Source organism: Linepithema humile, chromosome 8, assembly GCF_040581485.1.
Source record: "Linepithema humile isolate Giens D197 chromosome 8, Lhum_UNIL_v1.0, whole genome shotgun sequence".
NCBI classification, from domain to species: Eukaryota; Metazoa; Arthropoda; class Insecta; order Hymenoptera; family Formicidae; genus Linepithema; species Linepithema humile.
In genome coordinates this window covers 12020700-12046339 of record NC_090135.1, presented here as the reverse complement: position 1 = coordinate 12046339, position 25640 = coordinate 12020700, and the positions used below count along the sequence as shown (strand labels likewise).

Genomic DNA, 25640 nt, shown 5'->3' with positions numbered 1-25640 from the left:
TATAAAATTTATTCAAAAACTATATAAAACAACAATCTTGCATACGCGCTGTGTGTAGCAGAAGGTCGTAACTCCACGATTTTTTGGTGCGACAAAGTTGGTAATTTATTTTGGTTATGGTACGCGCGGAGATGGCAGCACTATCAGTCACCATCTTAAAATCGGTGCTCAACTATAGAAATTTTAGAATTGTTTTCTAGTAACTTTTTCATAGTAACTTTGAGATGCACTTCTAATAACTTTATAATTGCATTTCTGCAAATTTACTTCACCCATGGACAGAGATATTCTTTTCTTATAACAGTCTCATTGTTCATGATTGTTTGCCACGCTTCCGCACTGTGTCGTTTACTGTTTACAACACTGACAGATAATTGAAATTGTTATTTATATTTTTTATTTATTATAATGAAGAATGTGAATGATTAATAAAAACTTTATGCATAGGTGGGACAATAGTTGAATTATGTTTATATAATAATTTTTCACATACATAACATTTTATAGCTTAGACTTTTTTTATTGCGTTGATATGTTGCCAAATAATACATTTAATGACCGAAACTTTACGATTTGCACTATTTCCGAACAAGTTTGCATATATTTTGAATAATTATGGGCTGAAAGTAAAACAATTGATCTCTTCCATCAATGTTGTAAGGTAAAGTTATTTTTAACTTATCTTTATTATCTTTGTGAACCATAAAAATGCCTATTTAATTAATCGATATTATTTGACTTGCAGGATAAGTCTCTGTTAATGGATGATCACTTGTGATTCACCATAGAGGATATTAGAGATAAAACATGGACGAGATGATTAATATTGACGATGTTGAGACTGGAGTGCGTTCCTCCAAGAGTTCAGCAATTCCATTTGGTTGCGTCAGTTCAAACTCTGTGTGCTATGTCGCGATTACGATAGCGACTCTCGCCTTTCTTGGCACCATTGTTTTTGTTTGTCGCGATTACATCCGGATACTGCTCTATTGGATTGAGCATCAGAATGCTTGGATTATTGCCATTATTTTCATCGGCCTGTTCACAGTTGTGTCGTTCCCCATTGTGATTGGCTACCTCTTTCTCATTGTTGCCAGCGGGTACCTGTTTGGTGTGATACATGGTATGGCAATTGTTGTGCTTTCTGCTAATCTTGGCATTGCCATCGCTCATGTCACCCTGGGATTGTTGTCTACTCGGCTGCCGATCGGAGCACTTCTGCAGAGCGACACTGCGCGTGCAATACTGCGTGTTATCTGTGGACCACAGGCCTTCAAGATTGTGTTGTTTGCGCGACTCACACCAATCCCATTTGGTCTTCAAAATACTATCTTTGCAGTATGTGTAACTTGTGTTGTGTTTACTATATACAAAGTCTCACAGTTCACAGCAATGTTAATGTTTTAATGATTGATTAGAGTAGAAAATGACAAAGTGTCTTTTTTTATCAAGAACAAAATTATATGCCTGAGTAAATTTTCAATAGATTTTATTTTGGTATCAAAATTTAATTCCAACTTAAATCTAAATCCTTTGATCTCATTTTACTTTTGTTTTTTATTTTAAAGCTTAATTACCAAAACATGAGGTGTCAAAAAATTACAAGAAACGGTATTTTGTAAGGGAAAAATTGATTCCAAATTAATCAGAATTAAGTCGTTAAAATTGAAACTGTGAATTGCGAGACACCGTATACATATACAATCTGCATTACGTACATGTGTACGTATATATTCATATATGCGTATGATTAGGTCAGTAACATAGGCGGTTTTCGTTACCACGTAGCCAGCGCGATAGGTCTACTACCTGCCCAACTGGTCAACGTCTACCTGGGCAGCAGTTTGAGATCGATGCAAGATGTACTGGAGGATAGATCAACGGCGGCAACCGGTTACATTGTCTTCTGTTTTCAGGTGCGTTGCACATCTGTAAAACTTAAGTAACGTAATAATCTTCCTTATCGTTACTTTAGATATTGGTGGGAGTTTCGCTGATGGTCTATATTGTACAGAAAGCGCGAAAGGAGCTGCAGCTGACGCTGTTCGAGGCCGATCTTGCGTCCATGACGAATTCCCCGCATTACATCATCGACGGTCTGCCGGAGTCCAAGATTATCTTAACGAATCTAATTACGTAATTTTTTTATGCGAAGTGTCGCTTATAATTTTACCATAAGCGGCAGTCGCCTTTTTTCCTGACATTCTCACTGATATTATTATTATTATTATTATTATTATTATTATTATTATTATTATTATTATTATTATGATTATTATTATTATTCGTTTTTATGCGATACTTGTTTCCTCTTGCGTACTTCCAGATATGTATTTCGCTAACTTGTCTCGGTGCTTCTGAAAATCTAGGCTTTCGCGTGGAAATCTCTTATCGTGGAGATGACGCATATCAAGTCTTACCAAAGCTAATGTAAACCTTAGTGACAAACAAAGTTGATGGAGTTATAGTGCGCATATATATTTTGATAAATATGGGCGTAACTGCGAGTCCGACTGTGTATAAGGCTTTTCCTCGCAATAGAGTACACTATTATAATTTATGTATTGTTCGTACATATATACATTCAACGTTAATAATAGAGACTGAGACTTTACATTTACACCTTTTACAACGTTCGATTGACTTTGTTCATTCTTTCAGTTCGAAATCCGTTGTTGTTAATTAACGTTAGTTAACGTCTGTACATTTGTCCGTCTTCGTGCAATGTATTCCGCGTTTATATATAAATAATAAATTGTATATTATATATAAATAATTATATCTGTATCATAATCTCTCGAACAGAGAATAGCAAAATAAATTTGGCATTTCTTCAACTGAGAATTTGTTGTGTAAAATAAATTTCAGACTCCTCGTTTTCTTCTTTCACATACTTTTATAAACATTTATTATCTGACTAGAACTTTGGATATCAACACATTTCGCCTCGTCTCGAAGGATCGATGTGTCTCCTGTGTCTAACGTGCGTGTTCTTTCACAGCTTCGAGACGTCTAGTATGTGTGCATGCATGTCAGAGAAATAGCGGCGGCATCGTACCGTTTTTATTCCAGCAAAAAAAGTTTCGTACATTTTCGTTTCTTTGTATATACTCTTCGCTCACTTTCTTCTTTTTTACAGTTCCATTATCTAACTTAGCATAACTGGAATCACATTATAAAAATCTTTGACGTTCCTTATACATCATGTAATTATATATATGTACAATAACGCGTGGATTTCAGTGGCCGTATAATTTCGCCTCTCATCGCTTATATTTCTTCTCCTTTTAAGCTCGCAAGGCTCTATAATCATTTTTAATCATAGATCGTTCTATATACAAGATACATTCCGGCCAACGGACAATAAAATAGATACACCGCGCTAACACTTATAATACAAAAAGAATCGTGACTATTGTAGTAAATATTTACATGCTAACGAGAACCTAAACTTTCTGAAATTCATTTGTGCGCGGATTCTACTACGAATACATGTGTGGCGAGAGCCAAACGGGGGAGGGGGCTGCAAACAAGATCTCTGAGAGGTCGGAAGTGAGTTCATTAGAAATTATTGCGTCTTATTGCGAGTATTATTAATACTTGCAACGATATATCCTCAAATTCCGTATCCTGTCATTGGAAGGCATTTCCGGTGAATAAAATTATTTTTAAGCCTACGGCGCGTTTCTCGCAATGCAAAACGCACCGTAGGCTTTAAATTACAAACGGATTAGATAATGGAGTACACAGCTAATGTATATCTAAGGAAAGATATTTTACAAGACAAAGAATTGGCATACAGGATGTTTTACCTAACTCAACCGCCAGAAATATCTCCGCTGCTTTTTACAATGTGGAAAATGAACAAGAAAGCAATAATCAATTAGAAGGGGCAAATATGGTTGGTGTAAAGCCAGCATGGCCTAGAAAGCTTCCTTATTTAATTACATAATTTTATAATACAAAATTCCTTATTTAATTATTTATAATTGATTAAATTAAGTTTATTTTATAATACAAAATTATAATTAATTAAATAAAGGAATTTTTATGTATCTTAATCATATTTGTTACGTCTTTATGCTATTGTCTCTTTGTAAGCTAAGAGATTATTTGTCTGACTAAATGTCAGAATTTAGAACATAAGCAATTAAATTTAGTTAAGACAATAATTTCTTACGTACTTTTCTTTTGTTAAAAGTAAGAGAGCGTATATATCGATTGGTATATAAAGTTAGGTAAAACATTTTGCGGGTTAAATCATCATGCTGAGAGCTTTCTTAGACTGCTATCGTCTAGCCTTATCTTCTCTCTCTATTCGCTCGACAAATATATTATTTTAGTAAACGTAATAACAACAACTTTATGGCCGCATTTAAACACATAGTTACGTATAGGAGAAATATATATATATATAAATTCATTTTTCCTCTAGCTTACTTATGTATACAGTTAACCAGTCGACTCGATTGAAAAAACTATCGATATCACAAAGTTTCGAGGGGGTTTGATCTCGAGCTGTACATAGTTGATAAGTATAAATAGCATATCGAATGCTTAGTCTCAGAAAACTGTTTCGAACAAACAGTTTTCTGAAGACGGAAAAGAAGAAAACTCGAAGGACGTGAAGAAGGAAAACTCGAAAAATATAACAAAAGTGAAGTAAACCGGATTGCAAGCGAAGGCTATGCCAGTGTCAAAAATCCGAAGCATGCGTTTCCTCCCGCGATTATAGTATGATATACCGCAAATAAAAAAGCTGATCGCGCTGTAAAACGCGACATCAATGTACGAAAGCTAAGATCATAATTAGAGTTGTAAAAATGGAAAGAAATTTTGTCGAATATACATATGGCAAGAGCAAAGGAAAAAAAAACACAATATTTATCACCGGAGAACATTCCGTTGTCAAGTCTCGCGTCTCACAAGTCGTCCCTGCATCAATATAACGGTAGGAGATCAATCAGATTCGCCCGTGGCTGCGTCAATGATTCCGGGAAGAATTCCGCAAGCTGGTTGTAGAGCTCGGTACGCAGATTGTGCACGTCACGCGAGTTCACGCATCGTCGCGCCGATGCGTCTGCCGTCAAAATCGCGTCTGGATGAGAAAAATCCTTCGACAAGTCATCCTGGTCTCGGAATAAGATTGATGTCAGCAATTGAAACTGCAGGAAGATATTGAACAATAAAGTTACCAAATATAATAATTACATGAAATTTTAACATGTTATATATGATTAAATAATAATATATGTAATAATATGATGTAAATGTATAAATAGAAAAGCACACATGTCGGTACCTCTCTCGTTTGCTGCGTGTCATTGTGGTCGATAATTTCAAAGACTCTCGTCTGCAGATATTCAAGAGCCTCTATACTGTTGCTCAAGGCGAGCTCCTTGAATTTATGTTGTCTGATGATTAACTTGCATCTTTTTAGAACTTGTTCCGCCGTGGGGCGGCGCAGCTCCAGCTGCCAAAAGTCATCGAGCCTCAGATTTGGAAGACAAGACCTGCCTGGATTGCCACCAAACAGAAAATGAACCTGTCAAACAGATATTAATGACAAAATCATGAGTGTTTATCGTCAAATATATTTTTAAATAAATAAATAATTCTATAACATAGCGATAAAAATATTCTTGAACAATTTCAGTTATAATCATTTTGATTTAATATTGTGTTTCAATTGCAAAAAAAAAAGTTTAATTAGTATAAAAATAATTCTTTTAACAGAAAAGTTATAATTTACATAAAATGTCTTCAAAAAATTATTTAATAATTAAAATAAACTAAATTTGAATATTAGATAAATAAATACATCGTCTGTACATACCTTTTTCGTATGATCGTAAACAAGTTGATGTGCGAATCGCGGACACGGTTCATAATCTTGCATCTTACTCCAGTATTTTTCACCGACATTTTCGTTGCGATATATACAAGACCACTTGCTGTTTTGAATATTGTACACCCAGAAGGAATTCTGCACGTTGTCGTCTCTCTTATCCTTGTCTTTACTCAAGCCCTAAAAATATCATTATTTTCACATTATGCTTTCACATATTATTAAACATAATAATTACAACCGTTTACGATTGTAATCTATGTTTAAAATTTATACAACTATGATTATAATTGTAATAATTTACATGTTGATGTTAGTTGCTTCGCACATTAATAATTATTACACGAGATACGAACCGATAAAACATAAATCTCGCCGAGTTCCGGATCAATGGTCGCTCGCTGCGTAAACCCGGCGGCGGGGACGTGATTGGAGTCCTTTGCCGTGCTGAACTCGTTGTAGCTTATGTACTCGACATGTTGCGTGTCCACTTCGTAAGTGAAGAAGTCGCTGAGATACTCCTTACCTCTTTGACCGGCGAATATGTATAATTTTCTCGATCGCTAAAAAATTGACATCGTCATTAGTGACATTGTTTCGTGTTTGAATTTGCTTATTATTCATTTTAATGACAATGAAATTAGGAATACTGACTGGATGAAACAGCATGGAATGGCCGGCGCGCGATCTGTAGATTGGCATATCTCTCGAGCACGTCTTGTCAGCGATATCACTGGCAAGCTTAACCCATGTACCGGTCGGCACGTGATAGGAGTACAGCCCGGAAAAATGTGGCTCAGGAATCAAACCGTGCTCGTCACTACTGTACGAATTAGAAAAAAATCTATGTTACAGAAGGATAGAAAAAAATAGAGTATATAAAAAGTTTCAAAGTCGAGCAAGAGCGATAATTATTAAAAGATATAAATTGCACAGAAATGATTGAAAAATATATCTCGTCAAAAAACATTCAACAATAGCTAAAAAATAAAACTAGCTTAAAGGAAAAATGCGAATCCTTTTTTTTAATTCCTTAAATGTGACTTACTTCGCCGGATGAGCCAGCATACGTCCGCCAAAAACGTAAATCGTGCGTTTCTCTACGTCCATTGACATTTGATGGTCGAATACGAGTGGCGGCCCACCCATGCTACCTGTATCCTCTGAAATCTGCGTCCATTTATTCGACTCGATATCGTAAACGTAAAAGTCGCTCTTCAGGTTCTCGTGCGTGCGATATTGCGTATCCAAATATCTGCCCAATGTAAAGAGTTGTCGTCTCTGTGGATCTAGGCACATTTTATGGCACGAACGTGCGCTGGGTCCTCCCTAAAAATGTAACGCAGAATGTGATAACAGGATACTTTATTAAATAAATTACCTCAAGTACATTATTCTATGAAAAAAAAGAAAAAAAAGAGAGAGAAAGAAATAAATGTGTCAGATCACATTACGTATCATTGAATTGATCAAACATCACTAACCACTGCTTCCGTGTCCTTGCATATGAGCGTCCACTTGCTCGCCTCGATATCGTATGACCAGAGATCAGCGAGATCCTGGTTACCGTCCCAACCACCGAACAGATAGAGCACTTCGGCCGCGGGATCGAGCACCATCTGATGGCCGCCCCGCATCCCGGGCTTGGGCTCGCTAGACGACAACTTCGTCCAGATTGCTCTATAAGTTTGCGCATTGATATAATCGCTTAAGAGTCCCACTAAAAAGCGTATTTGACAGTGTGTAAGCGTCACAGCTGGTGAAAAATAACGAGTCGACGAATCGGACTCAGAGGAAAATTGAAAACGTGAAAGAGACAAGTGTATGGACTTACTCGTGAGCGCGTTGCTGATAAAACATTCAGCTTGCTGATGATCACCCTGAGTGACAAGCAGATCGTACAATGTTGACAACCGGGTGTCCTCCAACGGAACACCAGTAACCCGCTGTAAAGTTTGAACAATTTCTGGTTGTTCCATTTGTCGAAAATGCTTCATGCACAGTCTTATTATTTCCTTCTGTCGATACTGCAATACAATGCACATGTTCAATTTCACTTTAAAACGTTTTATTTAACAATGCACTTACCGTGTTAAACCACTCGAGACAGGGTTTTACGATTTTGGGATCGTTGATACCAGTCAGTCTAATGTGCCAAATAGAAAAGTTAAAACTAGGACCCCAAGATTGTAGCGGAAGCACTTTTATATATCGAATGGGAAAGTAATTCCCCTCATTTCCTAAAACGTGCTTAAGATCGAATGTCTCTGGTATGGAATCGTTTCTCAATCCACTAAAATGTTAAAATTTATGTTGGATATCAAAAGATAAATAATTAAGTAAAGCGTTAATAAATTTTTAACAATAAATAAATAATACTATTAATAATAAAAAAAATAATAAAATTAATAATAAAATATTTTAATTATGTAATTGTCACACCTTTCGAGAAGTTCCATCATGTTTTCGGGCTCCAATCCGCCGAATATCTTAAACTTCTTGATATTACATACATGGGTCTTTTCATATTTGCCGAAAGTAATATATTTAACAACGGAAGGACTTTGAAGCTTGAGAATGAGATACTGCAACACACAATCGACAAGGTAAATAGCGAAACAGGAAGAAATATAGATGTACGAAGGGGCAATCCTTACCTGTGGATGATTATCAATATCGGAGGACCAACGTGAAGTCTGATCTGACGGAATATCGACGATAATATTTCTGAAAAATATCAATATACGTGAATTACGGTAGACGTTCGGATGAAACGGTTTTTTTTCTGGAATTTTCAATTTTTAGGTTAGAAACTTGCGGTTCACTGATAAGAGATTTTTCCAGATGTTTCAGAGATAAAATAAAGACCGCCTGCAAACGATGTGAGCACTCACTCGGGTACGTAACAGGACGAGTAGCTGGAGCATTTGTAAATTCGATACTCCAACTTTTTTTGAACATCACCACTCTCGCTCGACGCCATATTATAGAAATGACATAACCTTCAACACCAGAAATACGCGCGGATAATTGTGAAGTTCATCAAGCTTCAGAAATCGAGTTTGATTCGATTTAAGCATGAATTTAAGCTTGAAAGTCCTGATTGGTTGTCACCTAGAAATTTTATTTTTTTTCTAAAAAATTTACTAATTAACAGCCAATCGGTACATTACATTTTTTAAATAGACAACTTCAACGTCAAATGCTCTGACTGTACGGCGCTTTACTTTTGTATATTTTTGTACCACTCTCGTTTGACGTCAGGACTGTCTCGGTCGTACACGTGCGCACTGGTCAGTTGATAATGATCTAGGCACGCGAAAAAGGAGCCAGCCAGCTCGATCCGCATCGTCCGTGATTCGCACTGAGGATTCCGTGCCGCGTGTTGTCAGAGTCCGTAAGCCGAGTGATACAAAAATGTGAATTTTGATCGTTCGCGTGTCGTACGGGAATAACGCGAATTTTAAATCGATATCCCCGTTGCCATACGTCAACCAGGAGGTAGGCGGCGAGAAGCAGCGATGAATGCCGATAAGGAGACGATGGACGTCAGTGAACAGCGACAGCGGCACCGGGTGCTCTGCGAGAGCGACGAGATCGAGAACTCGGATGAGAGCAGTGAAAGCAGACCATCCGGCGAGCGATGGGCTCCGGTCGGCGCCAACGACGGTGATAATGAATTCGCGGACGAGTACAAATATGTCAACGCCAACGTGGACAAGTGCGTTCTCGAACATTTTTCTTTTTCTCTAAGTATAAATTTATGAAAGCTTAGAAAAAATTATATTATATTATAATTGCTGTATATTATAATTACTTATTTTCTTGCGTTAATTTCCTTGCTTTAATTTTATTTATAATATTTCAATATTTTATACATTTATACATACGCAATAAAATAATAGTTTTATTTTTTATTAAACAAAATATATACATGCCTGATACTTTTTATTGTCAAATAATAAATAGAAGACAGATGCTGTCTTCTTAAAATATGCTGACAATTGTTATATTACAATATATACAATAATTCTTATGTTATCAGTCTTGCGTACGACATGGAGAGAGTCAAAGTTCTGGAAGAGGAACAGGAGATGTTGAATTCGTCTCTGATAGCATTGACCACCCATTTTGCTCAGGTATAAAACTTGAAAGCTATTTATTTACAATTAAACTTGCTTTGTAATCATGGTTTTATTGTTTTCAAAAATTTGCATATTGATTAATGAAATCTTTGTTATATCTACAGGTTCAATTTCGTTTGCGACAAATTGTAGATGCGCCGGCTACTGAGAAAGAGACACTGCTCAAGGAATTAGAGGAATTTGCATTCAGAGGAATACCCGATGTACCGAACAGTTTACTACTGGAGAGCAGATCCGTCACGCCGATCTCGCCTGTATCCTGTGATCGAAGCGTAAGTTACTTTCACAGCTTCTCAATGCAAATGAATTTTCTGTGATATCCATGTTATGATGCGATTTTTCTTTCGCTTTGCCTTTTATCGCCTACGCTTACGCGTAATTTTATTCATTTTATACGTTATATATGTTAATAAACTATTTTTATATATTTATATATATATTTTTTTAAAATTCTTTTTATACTTTATATGTTTGAATATGCAATAAAATTTTTCTATATATTTCTTTTTATTCGTCAAGTTTATTTCGATACCAGCATACATATCCCATCCTTTTTACTTTATGCTGATAAAAATACGCTGATAAAAATAATTATATATCTATTGCAATTTTTAATTCAAGTTTTTTTTCTATAAAAAAGCATTTTGTAACATTTTATCGTAAAAAATGTAACACGATTGTAGATGACTGGCGTAATTACGGATGCGGAAATTGAATCAAAAATGGCAATGCAAAGGACAAAGCAGAGAGAACTAATTAGTCAATTAAAATCACAGTTAGAGGATTTAGAAAAGTACGCGTACGAAACCGGCGACGCTGATCTGCCGCAGAGTGTCATTCTGGAGAGGCAAAATATTATAATTAGTAAGTGTTAATAAATTAATCCAGAAAATGTTAAAAATGAACGGATTGTAAAAATTGCAATTTATAGGCCATTTAAAGGAAAAGTTGAACTTCAATGTTGACGATCTGTGCAAATTGCCAGCGGACGATCTCAGATGGCAAGTCGATTACGCGATAAGTCAAGTAAGCCACAATAAGATTGTCACAGAATAACCGGATGTATATATTCCTTTGACATCTGTAATTTTTTCATAAAATAAGGAACAACTTAAAATTTCGCTTAAAAAGATATCTGGTGTTTCTCACAAACAATCTGTGTAACGCGGTATTTAAAACAGCCATACAAAAGATAATTAAAATACATTTGTTACACGACAGATTGTCAGTCCGTTGAAGATGAAGGAACAGCTGGTTTGTCAACTGAAGACGCAGATCGCCGACCTCGAACGTTTCATAAATTATCTTCAGGGAGAAGTGAGCACAGAGACGCTGGCGTGTACCTGTGCGTGTCCGGTGCACGCAAACGGCGCCGGCGCTTCGTCGTCGGCCAGCTATGGCACGAAGCGACGCTATGAGCGTGCGAGACACGTCGAGGAGGGTGCGGGCAACCGAACTCGAACGCTGAACACCGTGCGAAAGGTAGTCGCGCTCTTGCACGTATTTCTGATATCGCAGCTGGGCTGCAGCAGCGAGCGAGTACGTCGCAATTTTGGCAGCAACCTCAGGAAGAACCCGGTGCACAATTGGCGCGATTTGCGCACTAGGCTTGACATCGCTATCGAGCACGTGCTGGACACAATCGCGGAAACGTCGCGACGGCAGCAGCAACGTCGTGTCGACGACGACGAGGAGGAGGAAGTGGACGATATAGATGATATAGACGAGAACGATTACACGTCCGACTCGGATTCGGCGTCGCATGCGAATGCCCGACTTACGTCCGCGGTGCGGAAGCATCTCGCCACATCGATACGCGACCTCATGCAGCACGGCCTGACCGCGGACGTAATGCGCTCCGGCACCAGCGTCGTGCCGTTCGTCGGCTGCTTTCCGCAGCGCAACGAAGTGACGCCCGCGAACTTTATGCACGCCTGGGAACTGATACTGAAATATTACGAGATCAAGAACGGACGCCGTTACAATTCCAGCCCCGCGCAGAAGCTGTCACAGAGTTTTAATCTGGATCTCGCGGCCGGTAGGATAGCTTCCTCGAAACAGGTGCGCACAGGCTCTCGTCCAAGGGATATGGAATGTCCAGGAAATCGCTTCTAGAATCGGCAATTCTGATTTCGCAAGAATAAATTTCACAAAGCGCGAAAATATTCCAAACTTTAAAACATCGTTTAGGACTTATTCGATCATTTTTATTAATATTTTGATACACGCGACATATATTCTAACGGTTCTGAAATATCAAATAAAGAATAACAAAGAATAACGTTAGTATGAAATTTGCAATTATTTTGCGTTATAAAAATGTTATAAAAAATAAATTTTTTATTAATTACGATTCGGAAATCACTGGTTATATCGCGAATCACTGGACATCTTGTATTCTGCAAATTGAGAAATGTATTGTACTTCCATAGGTTTCTAATATTATTTTTTTTGTTTAGAGCTTATTGACGACCATAGGTAACATTATCGCCTCTCACAGCCCGTATAAGCGGAGTTATGATTCGCATTTCAAGGCATTTGTATGCGCGGCTTTGAAGTAAGTAACAGCACCAAAATTACGTCGCAACAAAATTGCTGAATTATCAAATTATTTATTATTTTTGTCGATTATTAAAATTAATTACGTATTATTTAAGTAACTTATCAAACAATGTTGTATTTTCAGTGCGAACAAACTCGTGATATGGCTGAAATTGATTTTGCAATGCCAATGTCTTCTAGAAAATTATTACCTCTCGTGGAGTTACGTCGTGAAGACAGGTATGTTACAGATTTGAACGAAATCGCAAAATAAAATTACGGTTTTGTTTCAATGGCACAATTTTCAGGTTTCCAAGACGCGTTTCACGCGTTGGATCGTTTGACCAGTTACAAGTTTGACCTGCCAGTCGACTTGGCTGTGCGACAATTCCAGAACATAAAGGACGCGTTCTGATTGTACGATTTTATTGTTATCGTTATTGTTATGTAGGGATGTAGAACATACACACGCGTACTTTCAGTACTTTCTGTAACACGAGCTATAATACCGAGTACGGAATGGATGATAACGGTATACAATGCAAATCACTAGAAATAGGACACTTGAATAGTGCTCTTTCTCTCTCTCTCTCTTTCTCTTTGCAAATGTGAGAAGCTATAGAATGTAATTTAATTTAAATAGAAAAAAGCATAATTTTTTTAAAGATATTTTTCCAGAATTATTAAAAAAATCATTATTGTTTCCTAAACGAAAAACATTATATCGCTGTTAAATTAATTAGAATGTTGAATACGTTTAAAGCTATTTCAATTATATTTTTCGCACTGTTCATTAAGAAAAAAAAGAACTGTTTGAATATTCTGTTTCCGGTGACTCGTGTTGCACGCAAGAGCGCGGAGATCGTTCATATATGTTCAAAGTGTCGATATCACAGAAACGGTCCTTTCTTTAGTCCCTAAGTGTTCACAATACCAAATGCATATAAAGAGTTGAATAGTGATAACCAATAGGCGTAACAATGATTTAAAGTATTATCTCAGTATTCGTATAGATCAGTTGTGAATGTACAAACTTTGATTTCTGCCTATCAGGCAGCTGATATATACACGCATGCATATACGCATATATATGGTTCTGCAAGTATCTTGAAAGAATCTTAATTAAAATCTGCAATGCGTCTGTCGAGACACTTTCCAGTATTGAAAAAATACAAGGACTGAATTAAACGAAGCTAGTCACTTTGAGAAAGAATTATTTCACCTATCGCATATTTTACAAGCATTGCTGTACTTATGACGCGTTTAGCGAGAAGACGTGTACCAAAAATGTGTGTAATATCATCGTGACTCAACAGAGACTCGTTGCACCGAACACTGTTTGTATATCGTAAGGCGTTTTATGTACATCTACACATATAAGTTCTAGCATAAGAGAATATATATACATATGCATATATTATATATTGTAATATATACACAAGAGACGCAAACCAAACCTGCTTTTTATAAACGACGAATTATTTTCAATTAGTTCCGCAGATAGATTGAAACGTATAATTGTAGAAAATATACTTACGATGCAATGTGAAGGCGTGTAGCTCTGTGCAACAATATTTCCTGGTTGGTCTTCAGCTTCATACGTTAATAAACAAGGTTGTCCTAGAAATTTCAACGACAGTCCGGTGACGCTCTGTAAATAATTCCAAATAATATGAAATTGATTGTTTTTTTTTATTCCTCGTCAAGGTTGTACATATCGGTAATGTTTCACACTTGTCTTCGAGGCGTGCCTCGGCGGTACAGTTAGATTATAGAACTTCAGCGTGATACAATTATAGAACCTACACAACGGAAAGAAGAGCGCTCGAAACAGTACACGATCGGTAGTATATAAATCGGTAGAAATACAATATAAACAGTATTGTCAGCGGTTATTACAGACTCGTAAGACGCGCTATCGATTATTTACAGAGAATTATTATACCGATTATCTGTTGTTGGAAGAATTTCGTGCGGGTTTCCCACGTTAGAACATTCGTCGGGCAATTCTCCGAAGAGCCTAGGACTCACACGTCGCTATGTACGAACCCAATGAGTATACAATATAATGGCGGTAGCAGATTTTCTTGGTCGCAGACAACACGTACACATCATCCCGATAAGATAGTGATGCTTTAAAAAAAAAGAATATAAAGCGCAAATGTACAATGTAAAAAGACTTATGGAAGAGCATTGATCGAAAACTCGCCTCCAAACTGTCTTAAATTCACATTTGAAAATAGAAAACTTTTTCTTTTTAAATATGCATTTAAGGCGTTGTGGAAATCAATTCCTTGATTCTGTTTCGTTGTCGGCGCATTGGCAGCATAGCTTGACTTGAAAACATTTTTCTGCTAAACTAACGTATGCGTGCTTTGAACGATTAACTGGAACGGATATGTATATATACGCGCGCAAAATGTGTCGCTTCTGAAAATAAATCAAGCGACCAAAGCGAGGAGTTATCGTTACACGCAGTCTATGTAAACTCTTACGTTGCAGAAAATATTGAAAAAAAGAGATCATTATACTTATAGAGTACAGTGTGACTCTCTGTTGGCGTATGCTGCTTAACGATAAACATTTACTGGAATGTGATCGCGGCAGTGATAGGAATTACGGCTAGTATCGATCTATTCGTTTCCGGTCGTTGCGTGTTTAGCTGAAAATTATAAATTATCCCCCTAACAAGGCAGTCAATATGCGAGTCGAAGATCGCAAGTTACAAATAAGACAGCCGAGCAATCAGCCTTTTTTTGTCCACATCGTACACTATATTGTACGTGCTAATGCGAAACTCGACTGCTCCGTCGAATCTTGGCGAAGCATTGCGCGTCAAATAATAGTGTATGATTTATAAAAAAAAAAGTCTACGCGTCACGAATGTTGAGTTACAATATTTTTTCGCGAAAATTTGTGGGATTCGTATCGATAGGAGAATATCGTGATGCGCGCTTTCGTTTTCTCTTAATTTACAACAATTCTGCAGTGTGTACACGCACAGTTTATGATTCGCTTAACATTCCTCATAACTTCTCTCGTTAATCTCAGCACATTAAATATAAGTTTGATTTATCTGTAGTTTTTTTTGTTTTTTTGTTTGTTTGTTTTTTTTTTTTTTTTTTTTGGTACAGCGAACGATCTAACAACCTAACACACGTCTAACAATCAAAGAGCCTCTAAATGACGCTAAATACGCTTTTATAGCCACACTTTTATATTTATTTGTACAGACAATGTGCTTTACTCGTAAAAGCGTTACTTGAATCTGGATACCGGTAATTAGGGCTGCCGCCTTTTACACATTATCCGAAAAGATCGTAGTTTTAAACAGAGATAAAAATTAATATAAACAATTCGTAAATTTTTTAAGAGTATTATATAAAATTTTTTAAATTTTATATTTGCAGCAAACGAGAATAATGCGATAAATTCACTTATAAATATCTCAAAGCAATAGAATTTCACATAATTATTTTGCAAATTACGCGAAATTATATATATATATATATATATTAATTACAGAATAATTATATACAATTTTTTTTCAAGAAAGAAATAATACATAAATATCATACATTTTTGACGATTAAAAAGATATAAAAGATTTTTTCTTGAAACTTTATATATATGTATATAGAATTTACACCTAAGATAATTTTAGTTGCAAATATAATAAATATGACAATAAACATTAAAACAGCGAAATTATAAAAATGATCGAATTAAAATTATCTTTAATTCGGCCTATTTAATGCAGCAGACCGAAAATTGGAAATAGAAAACTAAATCCAAAGTCTCCAATTTTAAAATCAAGCAAGTGGCAGCCCCAATTGGATAATCGGAAGCTAATCGAACGATAAATCGAGCTAACTCGATATCCGGAAAAAAAGGTTTCCGGCAAAGTAAAAGAGGCAGTCTCAATGAGGACGAACATCCATCTTAGAAGAAGAAGTAGAAGTAGAAGTTATCGCATTTCATGCAATATCGCAACCCTTGTTCTACGCATTGGTCCTTTTCTTACCTCTCGTGACCGACGACCGATCCGGGAAAAATCCAACTGGGGTGGCGGGCATTCGCTCATGACACACAATACAGTATTACTTACTTGGAAATGTGATCGAGATAAGTGATGTGAGTACACACATAAATGATGTCCTTTAGTGTCGCTTAAATCAATCGTCACACATTCGTTCACACGCGAATGCGCAGCGGCACGCTATCGGACTTGCACTCCGCTTCGAGTTCCTGCCGGATGCCATCAAGAGTTTGATGGATTGTGCGGAAGGTCGGCCGGTCCGACGGTCGTCTGTTCCAGCAGAGTTTCATCAGATCGTAGATCGACTGCGGCGTATTGTCTGGACAGCGCAATACATTGCCTTCTTTGATATATTTGACCACCTCCTCGTGCGTCATCCCGTAGTACGGTTGCAGCGCGAAGCTGAAGATTTCCCATAGACACACAGCAAACGCCCACACATCTGACTCGACCGTATACTTGTTGTACAATATGCTTTCTAGCGGCATCCATCTGACTGGGATAGCGTCTTGCTCGTCTCCTATGTTGTTATTATTATTGTCAATATAACAATGTATGACAGACCATTATGTGAAGAGATACAAGATAATTGAGTTACAAATAATAATTAAAAACTTTAGCTATAAGATAACTTTGAACAATATAATTCTAAAAAATTACGAGAAATTGTAGAATGATTTTTATATTTGAGCAAGAAATAAACAAATTTTGTTGATAAATTGTCTAAAAAAAAGAAAAACTTTTTTTTCTAATTTTTTAATTTTATAAACTAAGTTATATGTCAAAAGTGATCATCGCAAGCAAAAGAGATTACCTTTGTAATAATCCTGCAAGTAAATTTTCTGCGACAGCCCAAAGTCAGCGATCTTGACGATCATCTGATCGTTAATGAGACAATTGCGTGTCGCTAAATCACGGTGGACAAACTTCCGATCGGACAGGTACACCATGCCGGATGCCACCTGCAGCGCGATGTTGATCAAATCCATATGTGTGAGCCGCGAGGGTTCAGCCGTGCCGCCGCTCTCATCCGTACTGGATAACACAGACCGAATGATGTAGTTACCGGGCGAGCATGAGCGCAGAAACTCGTTGAGATCGCCACGGCCCATGTATTCGAACAGCAGACACATTGGTCGCCCGAGTGCGCACACGCCGAGCAGTTTGACGATGTTCGGATGGTCAAATTCTGCGAGCAGGCACGCCTCGCGCTCGAAGTCGCGCAGCAGATCATCTGATGCTTCCTCTTTCAGCATCTTCACGGCGACATTTGTGAACTCCTCGCCCGAAACCAGCCCAGGAGCGCGTGCCTGGAACACGCGACCAAAGGCGCCCTGACCAAGATCTCGCACATAGATGATATTATTACGTGGGAACTCCAGCTTCTCCAGCTTGGGATTTAGTTGAGCGCTCGTCTTATGGTACGCTTCGTTGTTCGGCAGTTTGTCCAAATCAATGTTTACGTCCTGCAAAGAGAAATGCTTAAAATAATTATTAGTTAACATAATCGTGAATAGATAGAAAGAATGAATATAAACTTCAAAATATATTAATTATAAATGAAAAAGAAACATAACATCATTATTTATATATATATAATTATATACACAAAAATAAATCAAATATTATCTTCATCAAATTACTTTAATCATTTTCTAATATATATATAATAATTTCTTAATAATTTTAGAAAGTTTTTTTATAGAATAATCAAAATCAAAGAGTAAACATACTTGATTATCAGTCGGATTATAGCCTCGATGACGTTTGTGCAGTCTTTGGCTCAGAAGAATAGACAATATTACGCCAACCACGATTACAAAGCCCAAAGCAGATAATATGAATACTAGAGTGTTATCAAGTAGAGCGTTCATCATATCTTTCGACTCAATCTCCACTTTAGTGACATTATCTGCAAGAAAAAATATTGAATTATTATTTGATTGCTGCTTATTGTATCAAAGATAAGGAGAATTATCAATTTATTTTAAAAATATTCATAGAAAATATACTCCGCACGAAATGACGAATAAGAAAATATTTTAAATGTTTTAATCATTTCTCTTTTAATATTTTTAAGTTTTATTGCTAGTAATTCTAATCAGCTTTAATACAATTAAAATGGTTTACTATTATAAAATGAAATTATATATAATTATCGATAAAAAATTCTTGTCTTGATAAGAATAATATACAGTGTGTTTCATTTTAATCTAGCCAGGCGAATATTTTAAACGCTGTTGAGTTTAGAGAAAAATGTTTCAGACAAAAGTTGTAGGGTTCGGAGGGGGACACAAGATGGTGGGCTTGAGTTTTTGATGAAGGTAAAATTGAAGGTCATATAAAGGTCAACTTTGTTTTTTAAAATGAAATGTAGTATTTTTTATTGCATATTCTGAAAAAACATAAAATTCTGCATTAAAATTGTCTGACACGTTTTTCATGAAAATCCATAATTTTTGAGGAAATTTAGCAATTAAAGAAAAAATGTTTGTTTTTCGTAAAGAGAATCATGCATCAATTTGTACATGTTCATGAACATTTCTCGTTCTTAGAGTTACCCGGAATCAACGGCGTGGACGTGATGAAAATCTGATTCCATCGGGGTGCTTGATTTACGTGAGTCCCCTTGCCTCTCACTTTCGAGGTTGCTAAATTTGCTAAATTTCCTCAAAAATTATGGATTTTCATGAAAAACGTGTCAGACAATTTTAATGCAGAATTTTATATTCTTTCAGAATATGCAATAAAAAATACTACATTTCATTTAAAAAAACAAAGTTGACCTTTATATAACCTTCAAAAACTCAAGCCCACCATCTTGTGTCCCCCTCTGAACCCTACAACTTTTGTCTGAAACATTTTTCTCTAAACTCAACAGCGTTTGAAATATTCGCCTGGCTAGATTAAAATGAAACACCCTGTATAATTATTGATAAAGTATTGCGATTATACCTACCACATACAGGGATATTGCAATGCTCCCAACGTATCACTTGATCGGTCGTAAAGCACCACGGCCTCGGCTCATCGCCGCCCGCGTTTCTACAATAATTCTCACCGTACCGAATTTGTGGGAAGACGTCGGGTAGTGAATGGCTGTGCGGCGTCTGTGCGCTCCACAGCTGACAGTCGAGTCCAGATTGTGTTTTGTTGACCTTACCCATGTAGAATCTGCCGTTGCCCCTGATGCAATCATCTACAGAAATCAGTCAATGTTATGATCAGCAATTAATTTAATAACTATTATAATTAAATGTATTTTACTTTTATTTTATCTTATATTGTAATAATTAATTCTTTATAATTTCAATTATTTTTACAAGAATGAGATTACTTACAAGTAATGACCTCTTCATCCACATCGGTGAGATGTACGTGCGAACAGGTGAGCACTTCCTTGTTAACCCTGGGCAGACTCTCGCACTCTGGCAACGTAAAGTGTCCACGTGAACGAATGTAAACATTTCGCTGCTTGTTGTCTTCGATTACTGCCCACTGTGTGAAGCAAAACTGCTGACGCACTGCCATGCAGTCTTCATAGCACAGAGGCAGACCGACTGACTCATGACACAGTGGAAATGCATACATACATAGCATCTTCTGCAATTAACAAAAAAAAAAAAATTTTTTTTCTACTTAAACACTTGTCTGATGAAACTCTTTATTATACTCTAAAGTTAAAAAATTACTAAGTATATTTAAATTTTCAAAAATTTTAGTAACATTAATTGTTAGTCTATTCATCAGTAGTTATTAGGCAATTGACTTCAATATTCTTATACAATTTAAAGCTGATTATAAAATGTTGTACCTCTGCAGCTGAGCGACATGGTTCGTCTAATGTCTCAATTAATTCTTCCCAGAGATTTGATGTGATCTTCTCGTTCAGCCATCCACCAGGATTATCATTGGAATCGTTGAACCACACTTTTCCAATACCAGTGAGATACTTCTTGCAAATCTTGCCACTATATGGAGCACAGTAACCTTGCGATTCTGGCTCTGATAAGAATAAAGAAACAAATCAACATTTAACATTACAATATACATTTTCACATCAGAAATATAATTGCAAGAATACTTACTTGCTTGTATGGAATCGAAGCGCAGGAATATCGCCAGCGAATAAACAACAGCCCAAAACACCATTATTTACAGTCATCTATATATACATACATATATACACATGTGTATATTTAAATATACGTAGATCTATGTATATATATGTCGTAGCGATGCAAACCCGGAAGGAGGTTCACATGCTTAATAAAAAACCGGAGTTTGTGAGGTCTGCAAACGTTCTCTCCTGGTTCTGCTTAGCGGTTACATCGAGCCGTTCTGATCGATTGACGGAGACGCGATAACTGTATTTTCGGAGGAATAATGTATTATACCATTCCATCACGAGCAACGCGAATAATCGTGCACATGAAGCTTGCGTGCGGTGATTCCTAAATATTGATATACTAGCGGCGCCGAGTAACGGATCAAACAGGATTAGATCATGGCGGTAAACTGTCGATTCGTCAGATAGAGGTTACAATGAAGCTACTGTCGATTCGTTAGATAGAGGTTACAATGAAGCTACTGTACTTTATGATAGCTATATATATGTATATATGTACGATTCCTCTGCGCATTTATTTTTAATCACACAATTTGTCGAAGTAAATAAACGAATGTAGGAATTATTCGTAATATCGTACTTTGAGACATATATCAATATATTTAAATAATCATACGCTATTTTTTGGAAGATATATGAAAAGGGACGCTTGATCCGACCATTTCAATTTCGCGCAAAATGTTTACTTAGGGAATGTTATTTATTTTTGTGCCTACACTGTGCAGTGTTGCTAGACGGGACGCTTTTTTTCACGAACGCACTTGAGAATCGGCCTCAACGGTGTACTAATTGAGGAAAAAAAAAGGCACTTGTAGACCCTTCTATTAAAAAATTATTAGAAAATTTTGTTTATCGTTAAAAAGTGATAAAAAGTAATAAAATAATAATAAATTAAACGCATGTAAATATTATGTTTATTTTTATAATAATAAAATAATTAATAAAATTTAATGTACATATAATAATGTAAATATAATATATATAAAATTAAATGTATAGTTGGCTTTCCAACTATATTTGTAATAGGTATTTCATATTTTTGTAAAAGTTTTTTAAATAATTCAAAAATACTATTTGCAGAGCAATCTGCAGCATTTAATTCTAATAATTCTAATAGTTGTGTTTTAACTTTTTTTTTAACGGAGAAAAAAATTGAACAAGAACGCATAAAATTTTAGTATCTTCAATATCCGTGCTTTCATCTATTAAAATTGAAAATTTTTGATTCTGTAAAATGTTAACAATTTTCTTAATTTCCCGCTTTGCAAGAACTTCTTTAATAATATTGGTGCACTTTGATCGAGCCAGTGAAAGATCTTGCACGATTGAAGAATCTATACAAATGTCTTTTAACAAAGGAACTAAGTGATCTGCGGTATAAAGAGCAACATTATGTTCAGAATAAAAAGCTGCTAATTTAATTTCGGCTCGTTTAACGTTTTCAATATGAGAATTTTTGGAACGTTGGCTTTGGCTTTGACTTATTTGAGAATTACTGTCACAATTTTTAATATGTTTAGCCCTTTGTGAATGCCGTATTAAATCTGATTTACAGCATCTAATGGTAATATTGCACAAGTTACAAATTGCTTTATTTTCCGTAGGATGAGGAGCCAGCCATCCTTTAAATAAATCGTCAATTAATCAAGAATTTTGAAAATTTTTAATATGCGTCTTTTTAATGGCTCCTTTTGAACTATCCATATTTCGCGTAACAAAAAATACACATAAATATATATATGATATAAATATTATTATTTTTTACATGTACTCACCTAAACCTTCTCCTGTAGCCTGTCAAACGTCTAACTTCTCCCGCCAGCACCCAACACTATATATAGCCGTATACACCGCTGGATTCATAGCTGCAGCGCTGCGCATGCGCGAGAAAAAGCGTCCCGTCTAGCAACACTGCCTACACTGCAGAACAGCGCAGTTAAGGCCATCACACACAAAATGACATAACTGCATATGCATAGCATAAGACCGTCTCGAGATGAACATCTAGCATAAAGGCACCATATTGATTTACATAGCATGCTCATTGGTCGAGACGGTCTTATGCTATGCATATGCAGTTATGTCATTTTGTGTGTGATGGCCTTTAAGGTGTATTCAGCAAACTTACATAGCGTATATGCATGTGTATGAAGCTAGTCACTAAAAGGTTGCGTTCCAATCAAATGCGTGAATGTCAGCTTTGAGTCGTCATTGGCCGCTTGGGTTTCCCCAGACCAATCCGGTGGGTTTCCGCCAACGGCAATGTTCTATGTTCTCATTGGCTCACGTAATCGAGCTAAGGCGATGTGAGTGGAGCTGCATGAGCGTGGCTTCGGACAAGAAAGAGTCTGAGGCCAAATTTCCACTAAGCGCGTCACGCGTCTGCGTCATCCGTCGCGTCACGAATTAACCAATCAAAATATCCCATTTTATTCGCGCGACAAATAATGCAATAAAATGAAATGTTTTGATTGGTTAATTCGTGACGCAGCGGATAACGCGACGCGTGACGCGTTCAGTGGAAATTCGGCCTTATTACACATAAAAATAGTGGTAGTTTTCCACCAAGAGACACAAGCGACACAAAAGTATTATTCTTTCTGTTGCTCATTGAATATCGAATAAAGATTTGTGTCAACTTGTGTCCTTTGCTGGAAAACATACAGTATTCCATCTGCTTAGGCATCTGCTTAAGGCCCAATTTATTTCTTTACGCATATGTTTATGCGCCTATGGGTGTTTACGATAATTCAAGTTCGAGTTAGTTTCACTAGGACCGAAAAATGAGATAGACATAACCATCTAGAACTTTTATGATTTATGACAACTCGACGCTGTCTTGTATTGCTTGAGTTAAATTCATTGAATTTGTTGAGTTTATTGAGCAAATTTTATTGTAATAAAAAAATGTCAACTGCAAATCAGTCTATGAAAGAAACAAATAATGTTGGTATGTATGTGTTGGTATACCTCTTTAATAGATATAATTATATATATATATATATATTTATATGTATATAATTATATTTATTAAACTCAACAAATTCAATGAATTTAACTCAAGCAATACAAGACAGCGTCGAGTTGTCATGAATCATAAAGGTTTTAGATGGTTATGTATATCTCATTTTTTGGTCCTAGTGAAACTAACTCGAACTTGAATTATCGTAAACACCCTATGCAAGTTTGTGTGGATACAGCCTATTTTTATCTAGAACAATTTTTTTTTACACACCACTAGGAGCCACTTTTTCCAACGTCGGTTAACTTTAACCGACTGGTAACTTTTCAGAATAGCCAACTTATGCTCAGTTTTACCAACGTAGATTAACTTTAATCTTGATTCAACTTACTCGTCATCTTTTTTTACTTCTAAGAATTAGAAAAAGATGAAGAATAAGTTAACCAAGATTAAAGTTAATCTACATTGGTGGAACTAAGCATTAAAACCACAGACTTCTATATATTACTAGACTGCTAACTCCTTATGTATAAGGCGTCTTCATTTCTTATGTACGAAACGATACATAAAGTATTCCTTTCTGCGCATGCGCTTTGTGATGTATGTCCCTACATGCTACACATTCACATATAAACACACATACATAATACAATTAACTAATATCTCGTCCAAAAAACAGAAATCTATTAAAAAAATAATAATATTATTAAATAATATTATTAAGCTAAGTTAATTTAAATGAATCAAGCTTTATAAAATGTGTAGTATGCAAAACATTTTATATAAAAATACTAATGTATAACACTAAAATTGTATATAAGAAATATTATTTTTAATGTTTAATGTTTTTGTATATAAAATATATTATTTTTAATATTTTTATTAAATGATATTATAAAATGATTGATATATGTATATAAAATATTTTAAGGATAAATAAAAAATACACACATTTTACATTTATATTTTATTTTTATATTATTTTAATTAATTACATATAAAAATATAAAATTATTACAAAATAAATCAAAATAAAATTCATATATTAAATAATTTTCTGATTTTTATATAATATATATTATAATTTATTATTTTTGTACCTAGCTGTATCGTATTGTATGTTGTATCAGCAGTATCATATTGTGCAGTAATATCTGTTTCACTTAAAGTTTGGACATCCAAATTCTCGCTATTACATTCATTTGAATCTAGATAAATCAAAATAAAATTCATATATTAAATAATTTTCTGATTTTTATATGTGCAATTGTTGATATACTTACTTGAATCTTTATCAGAACTTTGATCATATAAATTTTGAGTGGGTATAATATCTGCTTTTAATCTTCTCACTTTTGATGTATTTGCAAAATCACTATCAGTAAAATGAAATTGGCAAATACGGCTTGATGATGTTGGTATCCAATTTGTTCTATTAATTGCTATTATCCATTGTTCCAATAAATAAGGTATACTTATAGGAAATCTAAATTATTTAACAATTTATTAACATTGATACTAAATATATTTAGAATTTCTTTTAATGATCAAAAAACAGCAGTGTCACGACAATATAATTCTACCACATATTTTTATTAAATAATACTTACTTAAAGAAAGAGATTTTGTCATTTTTCTTTCTGTATGCTGCTGTGCTTTTGCAATTTAAAACAGCACATTTAAATGGCATTGTTGACTTCTTTTTATGACGTTTTTATCACGTATCGCGGATCACTTTTCTCATGTAAAAAGATTAGAATTATAGGTTAGAAGAACCGTATTATGGAGAATATATTGACTATATATATCTTTTTGCTTCTGCGCATGTGCACAATGAGACACTTTAACACATGCTTTTTGGGGCCATAGCACATAAGCGAAATTTGGGAAGTTAGCAGTCTAGTAATATATAGAAGTCTGTGATTAAAACTCGAAACTTGTATATGTATATGTATATACAAGTTTCGAGTTTTAAG

At 35.5% G+C, this 25640-nt stretch overlaps 4 protein-coding genes and 1 long non-coding RNA gene across 8 annotated transcripts; 2 read left to right on the top strand and 3 right to left on the bottom strand.

Moving 5' to 3' along the window:
- The first annotated feature begins 807 nt into the window (after nt 1–807).
- LOC105672387 (transmembrane protein 64) lies at nt 808–2844 on the top strand. Of its 2 annotated transcripts, none has more exons than XM_012367288.2 (3): nt 808–1338; nt 1755–1916; nt 2015–2844. In XM_012367288.2, exons 1-3 carry the CDS (start codon nt 808–810, stop codon nt 2138–2140), a joined length of 819 nt encoding a protein of 272 aa, XP_012222711.1. In that variant the 3' UTR covers nt 2141–2844. The 2 variants fall into 2 exon arrangements, with proteins under 2 accessions (XP_012222711.1, XP_012222710.1); XM_012367287.2 differs by having other exon boundaries at nt 1976–2844.
- Nucleotides 2012–8944, bottom strand: muskelin (muskelin 1). Of its 2 annotated transcripts, none has more exons than XM_012367286.2 (12): nt 8743–8944; nt 8506–8575; nt 8291–8433; nt 7937–8141; nt 7683–7875; nt 7333–7568; nt 6897–7177; nt 6503–6671; nt 6205–6411; nt 5837–6028; nt 5303–5545; nt 2012–5165 (listed from the first exon to the last, which is right to left on the bottom strand). In XM_012367286.2, the coding sequence occupies exons 1-12, from the start codon at nt 8829–8831 to the stop codon at nt 4941–4943; spliced, it is 2253 nt and encodes a 750-aa protein (XP_012222709.1). In that variant the 5' UTR covers nt 8832–8944; the 3' UTR covers nt 2012–4940. The 2 variants fall into 2 exon arrangements, with proteins under 2 accessions (XP_012222709.1, XP_012222707.1); XM_012367284.2 differs by having other exon boundaries at nt 8667–8937.
- Nucleotides 8945–8958: 14 nt separating this feature from the next.
- On the top strand, nt 8959–14084 carry LOC105672360 (RUN domain-containing protein 1). The gene is made up of 9 exons (XM_067360953.1): nt 8959–9569; nt 9894–9987; nt 10098–10265; nt 10677–10857; nt 10925–11019; nt 11215–12054; nt 12453–12550; nt 12680–12774; nt 12843–14084. Exons 1-9 carry the CDS (start codon nt 9370–9372, stop codon nt 12947–12949), a joined length of 1878 nt encoding a protein of 625 aa, XP_067217054.1. The 5' UTR covers nt 8959–9369; the 3' UTR covers nt 12950–14084.
- Nucleotides 14085–14207: 123 nt separating this feature from the next.
- On the bottom strand, nt 14208–21285 carry Nrk (Neurospecific receptor kinase). 2 transcript variants are annotated; one of them, XM_012367324.2, is made up of 7 exons: nt 20662–21285; nt 20388–20578; nt 19915–20176; nt 19533–19772; nt 18307–18485; nt 17388–18054; nt 14208–17093 (listed from the first exon to the last, which is right to left on the bottom strand). In XM_012367324.2, exons 1-7 carry the CDS (start codon nt 20723–20725, stop codon nt 16729–16731), a joined length of 1968 nt encoding a protein of 655 aa, XP_012222747.1. In that variant the 5' UTR covers nt 20726–21285; the 3' UTR covers nt 14208–16728. The 2 variants fall into 2 exon arrangements, with proteins under 2 accessions (XP_012222747.1, XP_012222748.1); XM_012367325.2 differs by having other exon boundaries at nt 17388–18039; nt 20662–21280.
- Nucleotides 21286–24616: 3331 nt separating this feature from the next.
- On the bottom strand, nt 24617–25550 carry LOC137001789 (uncharacterized). Its single transcript, XR_010891658.1, has 3 exons — nt 25275–25550; nt 24948–25150; nt 24617–24872 (listed from the first exon to the last, which is right to left on the bottom strand). It is a non-coding gene; the product is annotated as an uncharacterized lncRNA (long non-coding RNA).
- Nucleotides 25551–25640: the final 90 nt, after the last annotated feature.

Excerpts from the sequence above, each read along its gene's own strand:
- LOC105672387 (XM_012367287.2), top strand. The coding sequence starts at position 808 with ATGGACGAGATGATTAATATTGACGATGTTGAGACTGGAGTGCGTTCC. Across the intron at positions 1,339-1,754 it reads TTCAAAATACTATCTTTGCA|GTCAGTAACATAGGCGGTTT; the intron begins GTATGTGTAACT and ends GCGTATGATTAG. Across the intron at positions 1,917-1,975 it reads ACATTGTCTTCTGTTTTCAG|ATATTGGTGGGAGTTTCGCT; the intron begins GTGCGTTGCACA and ends TCGTTACTTTAG.
- muskelin (XM_012367284.2), bottom strand. The coding sequence starts at position 8,809 with ATGTTCAAAAAAAGTTGGAGTATCGAATTTACAAATGCTCCAGCTACT. Across the intron at positions 7,876-7,936 it reads GTCTCGAGTGGTTTAACACG|TATCGACAGAAGGAAATAAT; the intron begins GTAAGTGCATTG and ends ATTGTATTGCAG. Across the intron at positions 5,166-5,302 it reads ACACGCAGCAAACGAGAGAG|TTTCAATTGCTGACATCAAT; the intron begins GTACCGACATGT and ends ATCTTCCTGCAG.
- LOC105672360 (XM_067360953.1), top strand. The coding sequence starts at position 9,370 with ATGAATGCCGATAAGGAGACGATGGACGTCAGTGAACAGCGACAGCGG. Across the intron at positions 10,266-10,676 it reads CTGTATCCTGTGATCGAAGC|ATGACTGGCGTAATTACGGA; the intron begins GTAAGTTACTTT and ends ACACGATTGTAG. Across the intron at positions 12,055-12,452 it reads GGATAGCTTCCTCGAAACAG|AGCTTATTGACGACCATAGG; the intron begins GTGCGCACAGGC and ends TTTTTTGTTTAG.
- Nrk (XM_012367324.2), bottom strand. The coding sequence starts at position 20,725 with ATGGTGTTTTGGGCTGTTGTTTATTCGCTGGCGATATTCCTGCGCTTC. Across the intron at positions 20,579-20,661 it reads CTTCGATTCCATACAAGCAA|AGCCAGAATCGCAAGGTTAC; the intron begins GTAAGTATTCTT and ends TATTCTTATCAG. Across the intron at positions 20,177-20,387 it reads CATGTCGCTCAGCTGCAGAG|AAGATGCTATGTATGTATGC; the intron begins GTACAACATTTT and ends TGTTAATTGCAG.